The sequence below is a fragment of the Megalops cyprinoides genome, chromosome 9 (genome assembly GCF_013368585.1).
Source record: "Megalops cyprinoides isolate fMegCyp1 chromosome 9, fMegCyp1.pri, whole genome shotgun sequence".
Classification (NCBI taxonomy): domain Eukaryota; kingdom Metazoa; phylum Chordata; class Actinopteri; order Elopiformes; family Megalopidae; genus Megalops; species Megalops cyprinoides.
The window spans coordinates 20,122,453-20,146,123 of NC_050591.1; the positions used below are offsets into that span (position 1 = coordinate 20,122,453).

The following is a 23,671-nucleotide window of genomic DNA, read 5'->3' on the forward strand; positions in this document are numbered from 1 at the left end:
TTGCAATGCATCCTGGATGTTGTTGAGCAACCTTCCCTTTGGTCTGAGACAAGATGCCCAATTCGCCATGGTGATTCATCATTCACTAAATCCTTGTCTCTGCAACGCTCAACCAATAACTTCAGCACTCTCCATTCTCAAACTGCTTAATGTTTTTCTTCCAATTTTGTTATTTTTTTATTAATTTATTTTTGATTCGCCAAACTGTAGTTCTGTCACAATATTGTATTGCATCTTCTGCTATTTGAAATTTGACAATAATGATAGAGGTAACAGAAGAACAAGATGACATCAGGCTACAGGGGAAAGGACTGTACAGCTGTTTACTGCAGTGCTTTAAACAATGACTTCCTGTGTTTCTTTATGAGTATGAATATGAATGTGAATATAAATGGAAATGTATACAACAAGATGATATCAGGTTACAGGGGAAAGGACTGTACAGCTGTTTACTGCAGTGCTTTAAACAATGATGTCCTGTGTTTCTTTATGAGTATGAATATGAATGTGAATATAAATGGAAATGTATACAACAGTGATGATGTTATAATAATGTTAATTAATACTTACTGTTATTATACCTTTTTGTTTGTTTGATTTTTTTACAGTAAACTAATGGCCAGTGTTGCCATTTCTTATTAGGGCTTTTTCTCATTCCTGTTTTACCACTGTGGCCTGTGTGGCCCCTGGGCTGACTGGGGTGTCTGCAGCGCAAAATGAATCATGATAATTAACAACAATTAAAAATGAACGGACCTCTGACTGACCTTGGAAACAAAGTCATGCGGCATAAAACATCCGCAGCCAGAACTCTGATTGGCCTGAGGAAATTGGCCATACAGAGGTTAGAGGGCACCTACGGCTGTTCTGTGAAATATCCCAGTCTTCCACTGTTTACACCATCATTTACTTTATCTTCTTTCAGTATTTTTCAGCTGCCTTCCTGGAATTGGGGAATATTTTTTTCTCCCATTTGGCTTAATTTTGTTTCTGGTTTATCAATTCCCTCTGGATAATGTTTTTTTTTGTGTCCAGCACATTGTGACAGTTGTGAAAGACAATTTAAAAAATACAAATAACAAATACATTTTGATTGATTGATGGATTGTCTTTTCACCTTTCTCTAATTGGAGCTGGAAATCAATTTCAAGTTTTCTGGAAAAAACTCAATAAAATAATTGAAAAGAAACCTCTGGGAGAGTGTTCAGCTGAAATCACAGAGCACAAACTAATCAACTGGCCTAACACAGATTAATAAATGCTTCCTGCGGACATTTTCCCCAACTTCATTTTCAAATAGCACCAGCAAGTATTGTCGAAGCCCTCATTCTTGCTATATTTTCTTTTTGACTTCCCAGTAGAAAAATGAGAAGAATTAGATAAACTAAGAGGTCTTTATTCCTCCTGCTGAAATAACCAAGGCCTAATTACTTGACTAGGAGAGAGTGATGAAAGTTGTGATCTGAAAATCTAATTGAGTGAAGAAGCGATTGACCTAAAGTAGGACAAAATGAGCTGAGGGAAGAAAAGGGGGACGCGTGCTTTGAAATGGGAGACAGTCAGAGGACACAAAGCGGCTGAGGGAGAGATCAGGGTCTGCGTGAGCAAGGCTGCAGATACAGCACTCGATTCCAAAGCAGTAGTGCATGGGCAGCACTGTAATATTTTGTTTAAGTTGCTGAATTTGAAATCAACAAGATGCAGCTCCAAATCCTGGATGAAGCACTGCAGCTGTCCAGTAAACTTGAAGTCCCTCTGTACATTATCCAGCTATGGACAATATGTAAACATTGGAACTATGCAGGTTACTCTGCATAGTATATGTACAAAATAAATAAATGTATACTGTCATAAGTCATGGGATTTGCTCTTATAGTCACATGGTCACACACCCTCTCTCTCTCACTTTATGTGCTCTCTCCTTTATGATCGTTCTGTTCCTTTACATATCTCCCTTCTCTCTCTCTCTCTCTCTCTCTCTCTCTCTCTCTCTCTCTCTCTCTACTTTTCCCATCTTGAATGCCACATATTACCAACACATCTGCCTCCAAAACAAAGAGGGGCAAGGTTGTTCGGCCAGGGATTCGGGTTGTTGGGAAAGTTAACATTTCGGCTCTCATCATGACACACCAGGCCATTAGTTTTCCTGTTTCCAGTGCTGCTCTTTCCCTTTCTCTCTCTGCATTTCTCTCCTGGGAGCTGAGTGAGAATTAGGCTAGAAGTGAGACGTAATTTTGTGGGGTATATGGCCAAACAGGAGGAGAAAGGAAAGGAGCTGGGACTTGCTTGGAGGTCTTTATCTCCACCACACAAGGCTCCCGATGGAGCCATCTGTCGCTCGCATTTTGACCCTGCCTGACATTTGAGGAAAAAAAAATACTCTGCATTTCACACTTCAGCAAAATGGCCATGAAGGCCCTCTGGTGTGAATGCATTCATAGGTTGAGATACTGTACATCAGGATCTTCAGCTACTTTTTCATGGGGGCCAGAGTGTTTTGCAGGTGGACAAAACATTTTGACTTTCTGATGATGAAACAGTGTTTCATGAAGTAGTACCTATTTAGGCAAACACAATGCAGACACATTTTTCAAAATATGCATGGCTGTTATTTAAAATATTAAAAATAAGCAATCAATATTACCCTCTATAGGTTTCTCATGAGTGAAAAATGAACAATTACTGTATAATATGTAAGTGCTTATTCAATAAAACAATTCTGGAAGAAAAGAGTGGGCTTCATAACAAATTCAAAACCAATCTACAAGGAATAACAGAACATATTAACAAGTGAAAAATGTGTTGATACTTCACTGGTGTCCCTGATATATTGCAGAACATAGGTTCCAGAGGTTTAAGCAGAGGAAATTCTTGATGCAAATAACCTGTTTTGTTTCTCAATGTTCACAGAGCCAACAGGACGCTAAGGGTGGTCCACAAAGGTGGGCTATTTGAATAGCTGTACTGTAAATATGTAGACTGCCAGCACTGAAGTTGGTGGAGTTGGTGATGTGGGATGGTAATGTGATCAGTCATGCAATTCATGTGATCAATCATCTGAAGATCAGAGGAAGTTCATAAGACTTACAGTTCTTATTCTTGTGTATCTCATAATGCACTCAACACTTTTAGCAACCTCCCACCATTATCCCAAAATGTTAACCAATCAAATGATGAAACAAATCTTAAGTACTACAACTACTACTACTACTACTACTACTGCTACTAAAAATAATATCACAGGTTACATGAGACACTATATTGAACAGCAGTTTGTCATAGCATTAAAAACAATGCTTTCCTGTGTTTTTTTCTGCAACCTTGAAGCGGCGAAGTGGGCCGTCAAACCCAGTGACAACAAAAAGCGCTGCATGTTCTCCCAAACAGCTGTGGATGTTATTTTTGGATAGCTTTGATGTTTTAGGTCAGCTTCTGACAACTTCAGACCAGATAACACCATCACAGATTTACACATTTTTTCCCCACGCACAAAATTCACAGAGCTTAAACCTACACATACAGACACACACACACACACACACACATATGCACACACACACACACGCACACACGCACACACACACACACACACACACACACACACACAGAGCCATACACTAAAATGGAAGGCAGATAAAGTAAGGGCCTCAAGGACATTTCTGTCTGCTTGAAGCATGCTGGACAGCACTAGTGTTTGCACCTGTCAGTGCCCTGAGCTGCCTCTTTAAGAAGGTCCTGTCTGTATTGCCATGCAATACAGCCATACATACACTTGGGAAGTAGAAACATTGGACTGTATTTCTGCCAGGCCTCTCCCTGAAATGCTACTGAGAATAAATAAATAATGAAATAAATGTCCTTTTTCTTTTGTGGTTGTTTTGTTTTCCTGTCTCACAGGACAGATTGTCACGCCTGTTCAGAGTTTGTGGAGCGACTTCGCTCATTCATCCCGTAACAAGCTGTCAGAAGGTGGCCTTTACGCAATCTCTGCATGGAGCATCAGGCCAAGTTTCCTCCCACAGAAATGTCAGCGCGCATGACATCAGTCCCAAACAAGACGCCTGCAAAGACAGACGGGGAGGCACATGCACTGCACGGCAACATGGAGCTGGGTCATTTTCCTGTGGAGAATCTCTCTGCATTCCCACCTTGTATTACCCTGAGCTCTTAGCAGAAGGACAGAGACATGTGAGGATGGAGGTGGGGTGGATGGTGATGGGATCATGGTCTCCTGTTGGGGTCGGTGTCAGCTGAGGGAATATTGCGATGGGGAGTAAGAGATAGCGATGGATTGCATGGCTGCACTGCTGAAGTTACTGCCTGTAACCCAAATTAGTCATTTTTGGGATCGGATGGACTAAAATTTCATTTGCACCAGGAAACTGGTATTTCACGTGTAGCTGCTTCATAAAACTATGATCAGCCTCTCTGGCAAGTATTGTTCAGGCATCTGAAAATAATAAAAAAAAAAAAACACTGATGCATATCCTTTTGTTGTTTATTTGATATGGCTTTTCCTAATTATATGAATGTTTCTTTATTTAAATGTTACCATTAAAAACAAAACAACAGGAAGAACATGCAAATATATGTTCTGGAATGCACAGGATGCACAGAAAGTAAACTAAGCTCACTAGCCTTACTGTCTAGCATTATGAAAGTGCAAAAGATTGTTGGATGGCTTTTAACACAATAACTTCAAGATCTCCACTGTAAATGATTTTTATGACAACAACGGCAACCTGTGTGGAATTGTATTGACATATATTAAGGAATCAACAGAAATATATCAATATTTTCATAGAGTGGGGGATATACGATTAATAAAAAAATCTGACAAGCAATGCCTCAGTCTGTGCACAGGATTAATTGGATGGCACAAGACTTCAACAAACCATCTGGGTGTTTTCAAAATAAACCCCTCCTTCTTTCATTCAACGATTGCAAGGAACTGCTAGTCCCAGCATGACAAACCTTGTCCTCCAAAACACAATCTTTGAAAAGCACAAATGAAAATCATTCAAAGCAGAGTTGCCCAAAAATCAGGCTATATGGAACCTCTTTCTCAGCATCAGGACAGCCAGGCTCTGCTTGTTTATCAAAGGCTGTGATGAAGGATAAGCACAGAAGTGGGTATTACAAGGCAAGTGTGAGCACGTGTGTACCTGTGTGGAGGGTGAGAGGGCTAGTTTGTGGGAGCCTCTTCTCAAAAAACCATATTAAACTGATCATTGACGACAATTTCTGCCAGAGACATTGTAAAAAGGACTTGAAGTATATGGATTCACTTATACAAAGTGTAATTTCCAACCTTCAACCACTGGCTTACATCATACAACAACTTCCAAAAGAAGGAATTAAAAACTTAGCTTCACTGAAGCACAGCACTTATCATCATTTGACTGTTATATTTACAACTGTTACATTAGTCAATTTGCTTATGCTAATAACTTTTAACACTATTAATGGCACAGATAATTAGAGATAAGATATAAATGTATACTTCTAGATATTCATGGTTTATTTTTAAATTTTACCATGGAAATACCACAGCTGGGACTCAAATCTGAAACCTTTTTTTTTTCAAGGGCAGTATCTTAACCATAAACCATTTTGGGCTCACTGCTGCCCTAAGGTGTCATGGCTATTACTGAAGGCACAGCAGCCTACCCTCAATGTGCAGAGGAAGATTTCTGAACCATGGCTGACATTGCAGTCATTGGCAAAGAGTGGTAGCAAGATCAGGCTGGAAGAGGTATAAGATTGGTTCACCTCAATTCCAGCCGCACAGTGACAGCCCTGTTTCAAAAGAGAATCCAAAAGGGAGTAGGACTGGGTTGGAACTGGAGGTCACCTAGGACAACTGCATTTAGTTTGTGGTGGGGCTGTAATCAGAATAATTGACAAGAGGGACAAAGGGTACATAAATAAACCATTGTACACCGTGGTTAACACACTGAATGACAACAAATAACCTTATGGATTAAATGGGTCAAATAGCATACATGCATCTTAATTCATAGGACTTTTCATTACTGATACAATAATAACAAGGAGAAAAATAAGAAAAAAATATACAAATAAATGCTTGGTCAGTATAACATAAGAAGATACCACGAGTACACTGGAGTATGTTATTACTTTGTATTTAAATCTCACAGTGTGGTTATTCCAATGTTAATACAACATTACGCATGCATCATTAAATCTCAACCCGATCGTAAAAAAATGTTTGAAATGGGTCAAATTTTAAAACCAGTCTGAACAGAGTTAAAGCACAATTTCTACTGGTAACAGTAAAAAGAAAAAAAGAAAGCAAAAAGAAAAAAATATCTCTACAGTAGTGCTTTTACCCAAGCGATTCCAGGTCCCCACGCGTGGATATCTGTTGCCTGCTGTAGGCTGGGCGAAGTGAGACACGAAGATGAGTACAGGGAGAGCTGCGCGCGATGAGGAGACAGAGAGGCTTTTCTTTAGCTCGCGTTGCTGCAGAGAGATCGAAGCGAGATGCATGCACACGGTCGCTTTCCACCCATAGTGTAAAGAGAAAGTTGTTGGCGGGGGTGTTTGCCCTTCCACGATGCTCTATTGGCAAATAAGACCTAACACCCCCATAAAACGGGAAGACGGGTCATAAAGTTCATCAGTTGCGCGAAGATTTAAAACCACATTAGTCACAAGGAGTGCGCTTTTTCTTCAAAGTACAAACGCACAAATGGAAAATAAGCCTTTTCAAGTGCAACGCTATTTAATATGAGTTAACTACTCCGGAGCGGGAATTGAGTATTTACTTGCTGCTCTCTGTCTGACATCTACAGGTCTGTCGCATCACTCGCCCTGTGCCCAACAGCCTCCCCCCAAATAAATAAATAAATAAATAAATAAATAAATAAATAAATGAAGTATACACACACACGCAGGCACGCACGCACGCATGCAGACACATACACACACGTATATATATATATATATATATATATATAATTTACATATTTAAAGAAATCTCGAGACAGGGCTTACTGATGCTCGCTCCCGATGTGGTGCTAAGCGCGCTCCGCAGCCCTTCACTACCCCCCCCCCCCCCCACCCACCCACCCGACAACGCCAACGTCCCTTCAGAGCACCCCCCCCCCCCCCCCCCCCCCCCAACACACACACACACACCCCACTCCCACCCCAGCTCCCTCCCGCAGCAGTTTCGCTCCCTTTTCTTCAAGCTCATTTCCATGACGTCTAAAAGGACCTGATCGGGGGAAAACGATTCTTCGTTATGATACTGCATCCTACTGATGTGCTGGTACACGGGAAAAAGACGGCATCTGCGCTCTGAGCAGCAGCTTCTCCCAGCTACACTGTTGAGCGCTCACCAGGGGAGCGGACCTGCATCATAAGCAAACCTATAGAAAAAAGGACATTGCATTCCTATCACGTCTTCATTTTTTCTCTTTTGCCACGACCACAGCAGGAGAAGAGACGGAGAGAGAGAGAGAGAGAGAGAGAGAGAGAGAGAGAGAGAGAGAGAGAGAGAGAGAGAGAGAGAGAAAGAGAGAGAGAGAGAGAGAGAGAGAGAGAGAGGGGAAAAGCACAGCAGAGGGAGAGGGAGAGATCCAACAATCTTTAAACTAGTGTTTTTCGGATGCTCTTAAATTCCACTGCAAAAAGGTGAGTAGCGCGTATCTCTGCCTATTTGTGTTGCATATGTTCGGATATGGGAGGACAGAGAGATTAATTAGATTTTACTGCCAGCAGATTAACACATTAATGCATTCGTTTTGCGATTTTGTTTACTTATCAATTTATGAAATGCCGACTGATTTGATATGGTAAGAACTGAACGGCTTTCAACCCTCTCTGTCTTTTGATTCCCATGTTATTTGCTTCCATCATTTCTATAACTGACGAGACAATATTTCATCTTATATCTGGTCATTTGAATGACAGCTGTGTTTTTTTGTCTCCCTTACACTATTTTATTTTTCCCCTCAATGCGACTGCCGCCTTCCTACCTCCGCTGTGGCATGCAGCTCGTATTATTCATTCCTCTGCATGTCAGCTCCCAGGCAGATTGAAGGTACTTGGGACCGCCCGTCTCTTCGAACACCGGGGAGCAGGCGATGTAAAGTTGGACCCCATTAAAACCGAGTATGTATACGTTTAATTACTTTATAGATTACACAAAAACATGCAAGAGGCGTTGTGTGTGTATTTTCTTATGTAGATTTCAGCAGTATGAACAGCGATGTTGGAACTGGGAGGCTGGACAGTAACACAAAGTACGCTATTCATTGCTGAGTGCGTTCACTTTTTTATACAGAATGGAGAAAAAAAAATCCTGCTGGATATTGAATAGAAGAACGACTTTTTAATATGCGTTTGACATGAAGCGGTGCATTGCGATTCTGACAATTTCACGTCAAAAGCAACTGAGTAGCTGCCAGACTCTTATTCAAATAGCGGTGCAGGATTATACTCTAAATCAGCCCCCGCTATCGGACAGCATCAATCGGCTATTAGTTTCTCCGCAGATCTGCTGATAGCATGGGATTGCCATCCGTGCTAATTAAGTGTATTTAGTCTATATGAAACGCATATATCTTACGGCAGAAAAATTACCTTTAGCTAATAAACATCCGGAATGTTCTCTCGTATTGTATCTTTAAAACCAAAACAATCAACGCGGCTGGCTGCCTGGGGGGATATCATGTAAAATTCAACACAGTAATTAAAGATATAACACATTTTTTGGAAACTCAAGATCTGAGTATTAAGTTTAAGTGGAAAAGAGAGGATGATGGAACAGAAGCGGAATGTTGCCAGATGTCCTATGCTCTCTGCTGATCGAGAGTCAGCCTGATGAATCTAGGCAATATTTTAGTAATCGGGGGGTAAAATGACGAATCTCCGAAAACCGCACTGTCATTAATTTGAATAATATCAGGGTGAACTCAGTGTATCGGATGTTTTACAGAACTTGATCAGATTGTTAAGGTTAATTCGTGTTCCTCCATACCTCAATGCATTGTTATCATCACTTAAAGTATTACCTGTGCATTATTTTCTCTATGAAATACAGTAATGTGTTTACTGTAGTATGATCTTCGTTACGATAAACTGTTTTAAAAATATATGCTGCCATCAATTACATTTTCATTATTACTGTACCGTTAGTTGTTGATACTACTCTGAAGGTTCGCGGCAACGTTGCATGCGTTTGCAAAGTAGCCTTCCGTACGAGTGAGACCGGTGCTGTCTAATCTCTCTGTGTTTTTCAGCGCTGTGAAGTGGCTCTCGGCCGTAACTTCATCAGGTCTCGGAGGAAGGATGCTGTGGGTTACTCTGTTAAGCACAATAGCTTTAGGATGGACTACACCAATTCCATTGCTGGAGGAGTCCGAGGAGATAGACGAGCCTTGCTTTGACCCCTGCTACTGCGAGGTGAAAGAGAGCATATTCCACATCCACTGCGACAGCAAAGGATTTACAAACATCAGCCAGATTTCTCAGTCGTGGTCAAGGCCCTTTAAACTCTATCTACAAAGAAACTCCATGCGGAAGCTCTATTTCAACAGCTTCTTGCATCTGAACAATGCCGTGTCCATTAATTTGGGAAACAATGCTCTTCAGGACATCCATGTTGGTGCGTTTAATGGCTTGAGCATTTTAAAAAGACTCTACCTGCACGAGAACAAACTGGAGGTCTTCAGAAACGACACTTTTTTGGGACTAGAAAGCCTCGAATATCTCCAGGCTGATTACAATGTTATTAAAAGAATTGAAAGTGGGGCGTTCAGGAATCTGAACAAACTGAGAGTGCTTATTTTGAATGACAATTTGATACCCATGTTACCCAATTTTTTATTCAGGTCTGTGTCATTAACGCACCTTGACTTGCGTGGGAACCGTTTAAAAATCCTTCCTTATAAGGGTACGCTGGAATACATCGGTCGGAGCTTGATGGAGATCCAGTTAGAAGAGAACCCGTGGAACTGTATCTGCGAGATTGTGCAGCTTAAGACTTGGCTTGAACGCATACCTTACACCGCGCTGGTCGGCGATATCACCTGTGAATATCCCTTCCACTTCCACGGCAAAGACCTGAGGGAAATAAAGCGTAGCGAGTTGTGCCCCTTGCTGTCTGACGCAGAGGTGGAGGCGAGTTTAGGCATACCTCGGTTGCCATTCAACAGTGAGAATACGTGGCCCACAAAACCCTCGTCCATGCTTTCCTCATTCCATAACACGGCCTCTTCCGTTGAATATAAAGAGAGGCATACCAAGCCAACAAAACGACCCAGGCTTCCTAAAATGCCACCAACTCCTCGTAGCATCTATCCCGGGCCGAATCAGCCCCCTATCGCTGCTTATCAGACAAGACCCCCTATTCCAATTATTTGTCCCACTGGATGTATGTGCAATTTACATATCAACGATTTAGGATTGACCGTCAACTGCAAAGAAAAAGGATTTCACAATATATCTGAGCTCCTGCCCAGACCACTCAATGCCAAGAAACTTTATCTTAGTGGAAATTTGATACAGAAAATTTACAGATCAGATTTCTGGAACTTTTCCAGTTTGGATTTACTGCACCTGGGCAACAATCGGATATCATATGTACAAGAGGGGGCCTTTATCAATTTGCCTAATTTGAAAAGCCTGTATTTAAACGGGAATGACATAGAAAGTCTCACTCCCGGCATGTTTCGAGGGCTGCAAACATTGAGTTACCTGTACTTTGAATACAACGTGATAAGAGAGATTCAGCCGGCCGCCTTTAGTCTAATGCCCAACCTGCAGCTTGTATTTCTCAATGACAACCTGCTGCGCACGCTACCCGTCGACGCTTTCGCGGGCACGTCCCTGGCCAGGCTGAACCTGCGCAACAACTACTTCCTTTACCTGCCCGTTAGCGGCGTTCTGGAGCACCTGCACTCCATCGTCCAGATTGACCTACACCAGAACCCCTGGGACTGTTCCTGTGACATCATCCCGCTGAAACAGTGGATGGAGAAGCTGAGCTCCGTCATTGTGGTCGGGGAGGTTATCTGTAAAACCCCCGAGTTCGCGTTCGGAAAGGATCTTCGCTCCCTGGACGCGGAGGTCCTGTGTCCCGAGCTTAAATTCTCCGCGCCTTCTCCCGCAATTCCCGACGACATGACTTCGACAAGTAATTCTGGGTTAGGATACTCTCCGACGCGGGGCGCTATCCCCCTTTCAGTGCTGATTCTCAGTCTCCTTATCTTGTTCATCTCCGCTGTCTTTGTGGCAGCTGGACTTTTCGCTTTTGTGTTGAGGAGGCGTAAGAAACTGCCCTTCAGAAAGAGACAGGAGGTGGACCTGACCGGCATTCAAATGCAGTGCAGAATATTCGAGGACCGTCAGACGGCCTCTCCGGAGAAACCACCGGGTCACGTATACGACTACATCCCCCACCCCGTTACGCAGATGTGCAACAATCCTATTTACAAACCGCGCGAGGGGGAAATCGAAGAGCAGTTTGCCGAGACTAAAGAAAATAACAGTAACTATCGAACTCTGATAGAGAAGGAGAAGGAATGGACGATGGCTGTGTCCAATTCCCAACTCAACACCATAGTTACTATCAATCAGTCGGGGGACATAGCGGGATTTCATGAAAATGGAGTGCTTTGCCCCACGGTAATAGACAGCCAGAGACCCACACCCACGGTGGGGTTTGTGGATTGCCTTTATGGCACAGTTCCCAAATTAAAGGACATGCACGTTGCACATGCACATCCCCCAGGAATGCAATACCCAGATTTACAGCAAGACGCCAGACTTAAAGAAACACTTCTTTTCACCGCGGGAAAAGGTTTCCCCGACCAAACCCAAAGCGAATACCTCGAGTTAAGGGCCAAACTCCAAACCAAGCCGGATTACCTCGAAGTCCTGGAGAAGTCATATCGATTCTAACAACAGAAAATAAGTAGTTTCCTTTTCCATAGCCCTAAAACAAAGAGTAAGGGATAAAACAGCATGATTATATAAGATATATAAAATGTTTCCCCAAGTCGCTTTGGAGGAAAGGCCATACTCAGATATTCAATGAAGTGCCTTTTTCAGAGTAGCCAGCAATGTTATCAATCCTTATTTTTATACGGAACAGATTTGTTTGTGCCGATGATGGCTTCGGAAGTTCTTAATTCTACATATGAAGCCTTCACGCGGTGAGGAGACATCGCTCGTACTTGGATGTGCGAGGAGCAAGATGTCCTCGCAGCTATCTCACACACAGAATTGCCCAAGGCCAGGCACAGTTTGTAGATTATTGCAGTTTGCTGCATGCATTCAACTGCAGGGGTGGGTATCGCTCAAACTATAATTCACGTATAATAGAGATACTGCAACGCATTACTGTTCAGTGTTCTATTTAATTTTATATATTATCAAGGACAAACGAGTTCTGTCTCAAGGACGCACCTACGGATCAACATTTGTGAATATATTATGACGCTCAAGATTTTATGGAGTTCAACGCACTTTCTTAAAAAAAGCTTCTGGATATTATCACTAACGGCTTTGTAGGACGCACTTTTAATGTTTTCTCTCACAAAGATTTGAAAAAAATGTGCATATATTTATTCTGTAATTTCAGTGAAAATTTAACTGTAAAGGTAATGTTAAATCAATGTATAGTGATTATGCGTCTGGTATAGCCTTCTTAATAAAATCTCTTAAATCAAATAAAGGGTGCTAAAATATAATATTTTGTGACTGACAACGAAAAATTGATGCGGTCTTATACAAGGATAGAATAATTGCAGAACAGTCGAGTTAAATCTGAATTTGCCTGAAAGGAAACATTTTCAATCATGTTATAAATGTAAATGTCCCTTTTCTGCTTCCACAAGATTCCAGTTGGAGTAGGTTTGGGATATGTTCTTATAAAAGAGAATGTGATTGACAGAATAATGTGCCATCAGAGAAAGCTGGAATTCCACGAGGTGTTAATTAGAATGATATTTGAAACAAAAAAGAGAACATATTGAGGAAGTTTACATATCTAAAATGTGTTTGCTCATCACAATTTTGGTGTATGCAGGGGAAAGCTTTATACAGTTGTATTTTGAAACGATGCAATTTTGGTATTTATTTTTGCTTCATCCGCAGCAAAATATTAGTACTTCTATCGTCCACGGGAGGGCGACAATGAGAGGCTCATGTTTACTTCGAACAAGGTTCAGTCCAGCTTATTGCATCAAGTCAACGGAAATGAACAGTGCTTGACTTCTTTCGCACCGGTTTAAGTCTTTGTTGAAAACATGTTTCGATTATAAAATTCGATGGTACCCTTATTTTATGGCTTCATGATTGTTTTGTTGTAATTTGTTTGATTAGGAACGGCACATTAAATCTTCCACGAAAGAAAGAGAAAACTAAGATTAATTTTGACTTGCGTTGATGCATGGCCAACTGTACGAGTTTCACAAAGCCAAACAAGTGTTTCAGATGTGGAAAAATGCATATCTACATATTTGTTGCAGGTACCATTTGTTTGAATTCCTTGAAATTTAATGTGCTTGACGCTTGGCTTTCACAACGAAATTGAAATGCTACAGCATATATCAAATGTGATATCCATTGTGGATTAAGTTTGAGCTCCCCTCTCTTGAGGAATTTGACTATAAGTGACACAGCAGAAATTGTCGGTTGTTTGTTGACGTTGCGCAGAATAAGGTGCTGATAAAAATGTTTTCCGAAATAGCAGTGTGTAGAAAAGTTGCAAATCTCGATCCTTATACCCTGCCAATTGACAAAGCTTGCAGAAAACGATGACACTTCCATGCTGTTTTTTCCGGATACAGGTTATTATTTTCATTTGACTTTTTCAGCACTCATCTGTTACAGTAACTGAAGTGAACATTAATGGTTTATACTTTCCGAGGTCTGTGTAATCGTATGGAAAATAGAAAATGATATTTCTCCTTTTTTCATAAACTGAGACTAAATATACCATCCGACAGCAGCTCGTGCATGCACTGTGTGAAAGCAAACAAATAAAAAGTCAACTATTTTTCCAAGAAAAAAGACGTGGGCAAAATGATCAGTCTTTTGTTGCTGGTGGTACCATTAGGTGACATGCTACATTGTTTTGTTCATGTCTGTAATTAAGACTTATTTTCACATTCATATGTGCTCCTTATCTCAATAATAATAATACAATTTATTTTATTATTATTATTATTATTATTATTATCATTATTATTATATTGTTTCTGTTTGAATTTTTAGGGTTGTTTTTTTTTCATCTGAGTCCATCCTGAAATAATCCATGAATTTTTTGCTGAACATTATATACACAAGTAAGAAAACATTCAGTAAGATGCGCTGTGTGTATCAGACAGTGTGGTTACACTGCCACTTTGTGAGTATTTACGATCAGAAGTCTCATGGTGCATGCTGATGAGTGAGGTGCAATAGCTCAGCATCGCCTTAAAGGGCAACTCCCTCAGCAGCTTTGATATCAGCCAGATAGGTCTGTGGCAATGTTGAATTTTGTTTCTTACTTCAAAGGATTGCATAAACCGCTCTGCACAAAATGGCACAGCCTGTTTGTCAGTGCTCGCTGTCAAAGAACAGGATGGGGGCGGGGGCCGGGGGGGGGTGGGGGGGAATCCACTACAGTCACGTGGAGTGGAGTGACTGACACGGGCTTCTCTCTGCTCTGTGTTGGAATGTTCAGTGTGTGGAGGTGTTGTGGAAACCATTGCACGTGGTCTGTGGTGGTACACTTTTCAGGGTGGGGGTCAACAGCGGGTGTTGGGGTGTGCTGAATCTCTGCAAAGAATTCAAATGTTTTCTGTTGTTTCCTGCTGAAAAACTAATACTGTATGTTTCGTTCCCAGCTACAGTGTCATACATCATTCCCACTGTATTATTGGGAGTCTGTGAGTGTTTGATAATATTTTTGTGATGTGACATTGTTAGGCTGATGCTGTGGTGTCAAAATGGGTTGCAAGGACCTTCGATTGCATCATAAAACAGCGACCCCAGAATGAGTTGTTCTCATTTTTTAAACTTCATGTGTTCTGACGATATGTCCTCTCATAGGTTGAAGCCAGGTATGGCTGCGTTTAGATGCTGCTGTCAGTATTGCTGTTTTTCTGTGGTTGTTATTGTTTTTGTTGTCGTGGAGGTGGTTCTTTGTGAAGAAGTTGATCTGCATTTTGCAGACTCAGACTTTCCTCTCCGTTGGCTGTAATTGTTTGTTCCTGAGCTGTCAGAAGCACTAATTAGCTGGGAAATGATCAAAAACAAGAATGGGGGAAGAAAATAAGAACAAGTGAGAATAGAGATAGACAGAGAGAGAAAAATAAAGCTTTAGCTGGTTCTATCAGTGAAGGAGTGCTAGAGGATTTACTGTGTTTAGATGCCTATTCCTACTATTCATTTTTTTCAGAAAGGACATGATTATGCTACATTGGATAATCAGGGTATTGGGGAAACAAGACTTTGATTACCCTCTGTGTGTCTATGTGTGTATTTAATAGAAAATGAAAGAGAGTGAATGTGTGAGTGTGTGTGTGTGTGTGTCTGCGTGTGAGAGTGTGATGTGTATGTATGTCTGTTTGTGTGTATTTGAGAGAGTGCAAGTGTGTATGTGTGTCAGAGAGTAAGGGTGTGTTAGTGTGTGTGTGTGAGAGAGAGAGAGAGAGAGAGAGAGAGAGAGAGAGAGAGAGAGAGAGAGGGAGAGAGAGAAAGAAGGAGAGAGTTGGGGAAGTTGGGTCTTTCTGACTCTGATGTTCTGTGCAGGGAATATTGATGCACAGACTTATGCAATCACCCAAACGGACGCTCTCCAAGGTGCTGATTTCTCTGTATTAGCAGTGGGACACAGTAGACTTGTCTAAGTCAAACTGAAATAGCTATAAATGATTCAGTCCTTTGGGGTTCAGGCCAGAATCGATTATGTGTGGTGCAGAGAATCCTTTGTGTCTGTGCTGGTCCTTGTGGTCCCCTTGTCCTTAACACGATGGGCTAAATGCATTTCAACCCTGCTTAGCCCCTGCATTTATGTATGTTTCTCTACTTGAACAAGCCTTTGTGGTCCAGTACCTAAATAACCTTGCTTACAAAACAGTAGCTTGATGTGATTCCATGTTCTTTACTTTACTCAAGTGTCTATCCTGTGATGTTATGATCCTGTTACTACAATTCTGTGTATTAAGTTTGGAAAATTTTGAACACCTTCTGTGTCAATGGGGCTCTGCACTGGACCAAGTACTCTGCAGTACTAGGTCTAGGTCAGTGTGCATGTGAAGAGGCTGGCTTGATCTAGACCTGTACAGAGTGTGGTGAAGAGGCTGTCATTCTGTCTTCTGTGTTGGGTTTGGGTTGCATTGTCATTTTTAAAGCATGTTTTCATTGCAGATCAGGAGTGAGATTCCTGGTGTTTTGAATGGAAATGTATAGCAGTCTAGCTGTGGAAGCTGTCTGTTAGGTTAGGGTCTGGTTAGGGTCAGTGGTTCTCGCAATGTGGGTTCATCCATTTATGGGTTTTAGGCTTGTTCCAGATGGAACTAGCCGTGGATTAATTAACTATGAATATTATCTATAAGCAATAAGAAACAAAACAAATTAAACAAAAATAATTAAAAATAAGGAGATGATCAGCATTATTAGAAATGAGAATTGAACATTGGAAAGATTTGTTATCTATTCTCAGTTTCTGGTATCTGTGTCTTTGATGTTTGATTGAACATTTATAGATATTCTCATTCAGGTGGCTCTGTGTCAGGACTTTGTTTTCACTGAGGGCTTTCCAGGGCTCTCTGGATACACAGTGCAGTCCTTGGTTCAGCTCCTCCAGCTTGTCAACTCATAATGTTCCTGTAACATTGCGCCACTGTAGTGCTATCACCACAATATGGCAGCACAGACGAGAGGATGTGATGTATTTGCTGGTTTCCGTCTCAGCTGTTAAAGGCAGGCTGACACAGAGTGATGTCCGGGACCCGTGTCTTATGACAGCGGAACTGCCAGGGTGGAGTTGGGATTGTGTAGCAGATGTCTGTGATGTGAGGACTCCTCCAATTCCCCTTCATATCAGGCTGATTAAAATGTACATTGGGAGCGTGAAGCAACCACAAGGGTATTGATCAAACCAACAGCATCTCTGGTCGATATAAATAATGGATCCTTTGTATTTGTGTGTGTGTGTGTGTGTGAGTGCCTGTGCGTGAGAATATCATCAATGACTGTGGCGCTGACATTTGCTGTTTTGCCTGCCGCTGTTGACTTCCTGTGGAGTCGGACAGTGCAGTGTTAGCACGAGGAGGGAGTACTAAGGGATTGTGTGTGTGTGTGTGTGTGTGTTTGGGGGGGGGGGGGGGGGGTCATGGAGGACATTGGTCGGTCAGCACTATGTGATGTTCCTCTTTTATCATTAAGCGGTTTTTGTGTTGCCTTTGCACCTGATGCCTTTGCTGTGTCATAATGCAACTGTATTGTTCACAGTACAAATAGCAAAAAAATGCTGAGTTAATCCGGACCACATATAATGTGCGCCCCCCTTTTACTTACCACTGTTTTTTTGACATTTCTGTTTCCATTATACTGAATGCCATCAATGACAGTCTGTAACATTTTGAAATCTAAATTGCATAATGATGTATGGCTTTGTTTTGTTGATGAGAGACATGTACCATGACTAATGCTTGCACAAAGAGGAGCTTGAAAAGTATGTTATAGAATCGTTTACTTAATGAGCTGGTATCATACCATCATTAGCGCACAGCACAACAAAAGCTTACTGTTTAATTAACGCTGGGCTATTTAAGTCATTGCTAGTGAGCAGTGATTTTATTTAGATTTACTATAGCACATTATCAGTTATCTTCAACAATAAGATTTCAGAATGCAGAGAAGTACTTTTGAGTGACTAGAATGTTTTTGATCTGTCATAGTTGCATGACATGAGGTTTACATTTGTCCCTGTTGATTATGTGCCTTGCATATCGTCACCTCTTTTACAAAGTTCCTGTAAGGCAGAAACTCCAAACCCTGGGAAAAACCAGAACCTAAAAATAACAGCAGCTGCAAAAACATTTTGGCGATTCTCTGGTTTATAGATGCAAATGAGACATTGCACATAGCATTCAGCAAAGCTTCTTTGGTTCCTGTGACTAGTTGTCTGTTGTACAAATCTTGACGCTTTCCTAATTTCATTCTTAATTCATGCTTTCAGTTTTCCTTGCCAGGGTTTGGGTTTGGAAAAAGTCCTACCCATACAATATAAAGTAGTTTCTGAATTTATTATTCTCTTTCTTATTTAAATCACATGTGTGGGTGTCAGTTCTGCTCATTTGATTTGAGCAAGCATTGATTCACCATCAAGCGCTCTTAGGTGATTTTCCCTTAAGTTTATCTTTGGCTCTCATTATGGAGTATAGGCGGAATGTATTACCTTTTTATCAGAAACGAATGACAGTTTTTAGTTTTAGTTTGTTGTTCATCCTCTCATGAGGGGGAAATTTATCTGATATCTTATTATATATAAACAAAGATGACCCATGGGCTCTGTAAATAGTCACCATAGTTTAATCATATCTGATGCTTCCTAATACTATACAAATGAATTGCTGGTCTGATATCGATGCATCATTGCTCTTCCTTTATTGTATATCTAAATACAGCAGTGTTTCTATGAAATAAATTCTGTGATGATTCTTCAGCTAAAAGTATGATGTCAAATAAAATTTGATTGATTGATTCGATGTGATTAGATTGGATAATGGCATGTTGCCAGGAGAACAAGGGATTGTCCATACAGGAAAGCTATACTTTACTCTCATTTTTTATTCAAAAATTGATTTTCTATCTTATTGTCCATGTGCTTTTTGGAGAAAGTAAGAAAGGACTCAGCGTACTCATGAATTAGCTGTAAATCGTCTTTAAAGACAGAGTGGACTCCTTTCCCAGTTCATAGAGCTGATTGTGCACAGTGTTTAAAATTCTCTGAGATTTAGCTGCCTTTACCCCCACTGCTTGCAAAACACCTCCCCCTTGTAATGACTGAAGTATATATCTCTTTCCATTGCAATGCATTGATGCATTCAATTGCTTTATTGATTTATTTAATCACGGTTACATAAATAACTATTAGGAGAGATTTTGGCAGAGCATATTTTGTGCAATGACTCTACAGGGTTGTTTAACAAGTTTTGAGGTATTTTCTTGGGTTTTAAGACAATAAATTGCATAGTAATTCAAATGGTGCGGTCCATGGTGCTGAAATGCACCCTAAGGATTTTTTTCCCTCCTTAAAAACAACACACTGGAAAGAACAGGTCAGGAGGGCATTAAAAGCTTCCCCATTGATTACTCTGTGGAGATGTCAGGTTTAGTGACGTGAAAGCCTGCATACTGTTATTACATTAGGGGTGTTTTACTAGGGTTGTTATTACCTTCACTGTGATGTGGTTCTGAGTCTTCGTGCTGTTATTGCATCACTTATGTGTTGTTGTAGTTGAGCATTTGCGTGGCTGCCGTCTTACTGGGGGACATTTTGTGTCTTGTTCTTTCAGTTTTGCAGTGTTACTGGGCATGGGGAAGGCCTAAGCAGGCCTAAGCCTTCTTCAGTATATAATATGTACATTGACTTTTTTGTGTGTGCACCAATTCTATGATTTTTGACTGATTCTGTCCAGTTTCAGGCATCAAACTATTTGATTGAACTTTGAAAGTCGGATGAATAAGATGTAAACCATTTTTATGCAGTGTGCCCTATGGTATAATTTCTGTGTTACTATTGTTGGGTCTGTTCCTGTTATGACATGACATCATCTTTACTGGGGTTGGGTCTGTTCCCTGTTTCAACATCACATCTGTCTTACTGGGGTGTGGTCTGTGCCCTGTGATGACATTACATCTGTTATACTGAGGTTTGGTCTGTGCCCTGTTATGACATCACATCTGTGTCACTGGGGTTAAATGTGTGCCCTTCGTCACATGATGTCTGTGTTACTGGGGTTGGGTCTGTGCCCTATTGTGGAATCACATCTGTGTTGCTGTGGTTGGGTCCATACCCTTTCATGACATCACGCCTGTATTGCTTGGACTGGGTCTGTGATCTTTTGTGACATCATGCCTGCATTGCTTTGCCTGGATCTCTGTCCTCTTGTGGCATCACGTCCGTATGGATTGGGCTGGGTGTATGTGCCTCATTATGACATCACGTCTGTGTTGCTTGGGTTGTGCAGCTCGTCCTCTCCTGCCTGCTCAGGAGACTGGGAGATGAGTGTGAGAGTGCAGGGAGAATGCGTAATGCAGAGCAGCAATCCTCCCTGAATGCTGATTCATACTCACTGACTGGATAATGGTCTGAAGGTTTGCGCTCTGAACCTCAGGGGTTTGTGTGTGTGCATGCGCACATGTTTGTGTGAACGCACGTGTGCGCGTGTGTGTGCGTGCGTGTGTGTGCGTGCGTGCGTGTGTGTGCGTGTGTGTGTGTGTGTGTGTGTGTTTGTCCCAGTCTTGGCTGTGTTTCAGCGAAGCTTTACAGGAAGCCCGGGGGAGAGCCCGGGAGGATGTCTGACAGAGAAGGAGGAGAGAGAGACAGTTTTGGCTCAGCAACATCTGAAAGCACCTGCAGTGGTTTTATGTGTTTGGGGAATCACTGCACAGGGAGACAGCAGACACCAGCCATGAAGCTTTTCTCATTGTTTTTAGGATATATGCATACGTGCATGTATCTGTGTGGATGATACATACATGTATATATGTGTGTTTGCATATGTGTACTATATTTGCATGTTTTTGTCTGTATTTATGTGCATATGTATGCTTATACACTATATGGACAAAAGTATTTGACCACACCTGTTTTTCAGGGTTTGGGCTAGGCCCCTTATCTCCAGTGAAGCGCAATCTTAATGCTTCAGCATACTAAGACTTTTTGGATAATGCTATGCTTCCAACTTTGTGGCAACAGTTTGGGGAAGGCCCTTTTCTATTCCAACATGACTGTGCCCCAGTGCACAAAGCAAGGACTATAAAGACATGGTTTGATGAGTTCGGTGTGGAAGAACTTGACTGGCCCGCACAGAGCCCTGACCTCAACCCCATTAAGCACCTTTGGGATGAACTAGAACAGAGATTGCAAGCCAGGCCTTCTCGTCCAACATCAGTGCCTGACCTCATAAATGCTCTACAGAATGGGCACAAATTCCCACAGAAACACTCCAAAATCTTGTGGAAAGCCTTCCAAGAAGAGTGGAAGCTGTTATAGCTGCAAAAAGGGGACCGACTCTATATTAAAGTATATGTATTTGAATACAATGTCATTACAATGTAATGGTCAGGTGTCCAAATACTTTTGTCCATATAGTGTATGTTTATCTTTATGTGTATATGAGCAGTATAGTGATGTAAATGCAGATTAATATAAATTGAATTACTCATACACATGCATAGATTCATACCAGTGAGAATCAATTCACATTGTTTTATCTTTTTATATTGCAGTTTTTCAGACTCCCCTTTGCACACCTTTAAAATGTACTCATCTTCAGTATGTATTACTTCACTTGCATGTGTCAGTGGACTAACATAGTAACAGAAGCTCAACTTTGGTAATCGGGTCCAGAACTGGATCTCACCCACCCGGTTTTGTGGTTGTTCTGTTGTGGTTTGAATGCTGTTGTCTTAAGAAAGTGTAGCACTGAGGTAATCCCTGAAATTCAAATTATATTCAATATTTTATATCCTCTTGTTTCATTTTACTTTTTTACTTTTTCGGGGATACTGGACGTTTATTTATTTGTTTGCTTTGTTTTATTGTTTCTCGCTTTAATTTTCCTGTGAGAGTTTGTTATGCAACATGACAAAGGAAAATGACAGTTGCCACACACAGCAAGGAAAAGAGAGTTGAAGGTAAAGTCAAAGACAAACCCAGTTTCCAATTGGCATTACATAAGAGTGGTTCAGAATTCCTGCTGATTTCTGCTCATATGGGATGTGGCGGGGGCTATTTTTAAAATTCTGAGATATAACTGGCCTTAAACGGTTTCATCCTGGTGGAGTCATGAAAATTTCCAGGGTGAGAATGACAGTGTTACCAGGTGTAAAGAAAAAGACAGGTTTGTGGTGGATTAGGATTGCGTGGGAACAGGTTCGTCACCCTTTGAGTGGCCTTGAGCTTTCGGGAGGTGAACAGTCCCTCCCCTCAGCTCCTCTGGGACACTGCAAGGCCCTCTGTGGTTTGGCCTTGCTCAGGCCTCAGCAGATTTGCGCCTGTCGGGAAGTGAGTGATTCATGGCTCTATCCGTCAGCTCTGACAGCTTCTCTGGTTCGGAGATAGTCTTTATCCCCCTCCTATTGCTCCTGCCAGAGCCATGCCTGATGGGTTCGGACATGACGCACTTTGCAGCAATGGGGTCAGTGTGGCTTGCTTTTTCTTCCCTTCGCTCTCTCTCTCTCCTCCCTCTCCATCTTTATCTCTCTCCCTCTTTTCCCTTTCATCATTCCCTTTCATATTTAATTCACAGGTGTGGGTATAAACACTGTCAGATAAAAGTATTATTCTCACTGTACTGTAGCTGAAGGTCATCTGTGAGATTGTTATAGCATTGCCCTGTGTTGCAGGACTGGGATTGCCCTGTGTTGCAGGACTGGGACTACTACTAATGTCTGTTAGCGCTGTTCAACCGTGGGCCTTGACTGTTGCCCTAAAGAGAGAGTGTGAGTATGGTTTAAATGGACATTACATGCTGCCCTAATGTGTTTGAGTGTGGTTTAAATAGGCCATTGCTGGAGACCTAATACGTGTGAGCATGGTTTAAATATCTGAGGCCTGCTTGAAGCCTGCCTGCGATGTCATGATGTAGCACTAATACCACAGGAGCGACGGTTCAGTGCATAGAACCTGGGTGACAGCTGCCTTTGATGTTGCCATTCCAGCAACATTCCCCAGGCTCACGGCCTGGCTGCCTCTGACGTTGTTACAATATTTCCCTAATATTGTAACAGTGTTGTTTAGGGAGCGGGACCTTGGATACTGCTGCCTGTCATCTTGCAGCAGCTGTACATTACATGTATTCTGCACATCTTAGCACCGTGTTTCCCAACCCTGCTCCTGGAGGCACACTGTCCTGCATATCTTCTATGTATCCTTCCTGCTTGACTAAATCAGGTGTGCTCAGCTAATCAAAAGTGCCACTGATGAGTTCAGTCAGGTAGGTAGAGCAGGGATAGATAGAAGATATGCAGGACGGTGTGCCTTCAGGAGCAGGGTTGGGAAACGCTGCCTTAGCATATCCTGAAAAGGTGCATTTGTACTCTAATACAGCCCTGTGGAGTTTGTGCGTGTGTGTGTGTGCGTGCGTGCGTGTGTGCGTGTATGTGTGTGTGAGTGTGTTTGTGTGTGTCTGTAAGAGTGTATGTGTGTGTATTGCTGCAGTACCATGTGTTGTGTGGGTGAGAGCACATGGAGCCTGAGGTTGTAGTTTGTCTCCCTCCCTCTCCCTGTAGAACAGAAGAGTTTCCACTTTAAACAGAATATTAGAGTGACTCAATCAGAGGCCACTTTGATCGCAGGACGATAACATGAGGTTTGGTTTCTTTTTTTTTCAATTTTATTTCCCACTCCCCCTCCCCCTCCGGTCGATGACAATTTTGTATCTGCGTCTCCCATGCTGCAGGAGTGGTCGAA

The 23,671-nt window shown here is 41.7% G+C and overlaps 1 protein-coding gene across 1 annotated transcript; it reads left to right on the forward strand.

Moving 5' to 3' along the window:
* Window positions 1-7,577: 7,577 nt before the first annotated feature.
* slitrk3a (SLIT and NTRK-like family, member 3a) lies at window positions 7,578-12,545 on the forward strand. Its single transcript, XM_036537500.1, has 3 exons — window positions 7,578-7,662; window positions 8,025-8,142; window positions 9,273-12,545. Exon 3 carries the CDS (start codon window positions 9,322-9,324, stop codon window positions 11,932-11,934), a length of 2,613 nt encoding a protein of 870 aa, XP_036393393.1. The 5' UTR covers window positions 7,578-7,662; window positions 8,025-8,142; window positions 9,273-9,321; the 3' UTR covers window positions 11,935-12,545.
* Window positions 12,546-23,671: the final 11,126 nt, after the last annotated feature.

Bases quoted from the DNA above. Each gene is read 5' to 3' on its own strand.
- slitrk3a (XM_036537500.1), top strand. From the start codon at position 9,322: ATGCTGTGGGTTACTCTGTTAAGCACAATAGCTTTAGGATGGACTACA.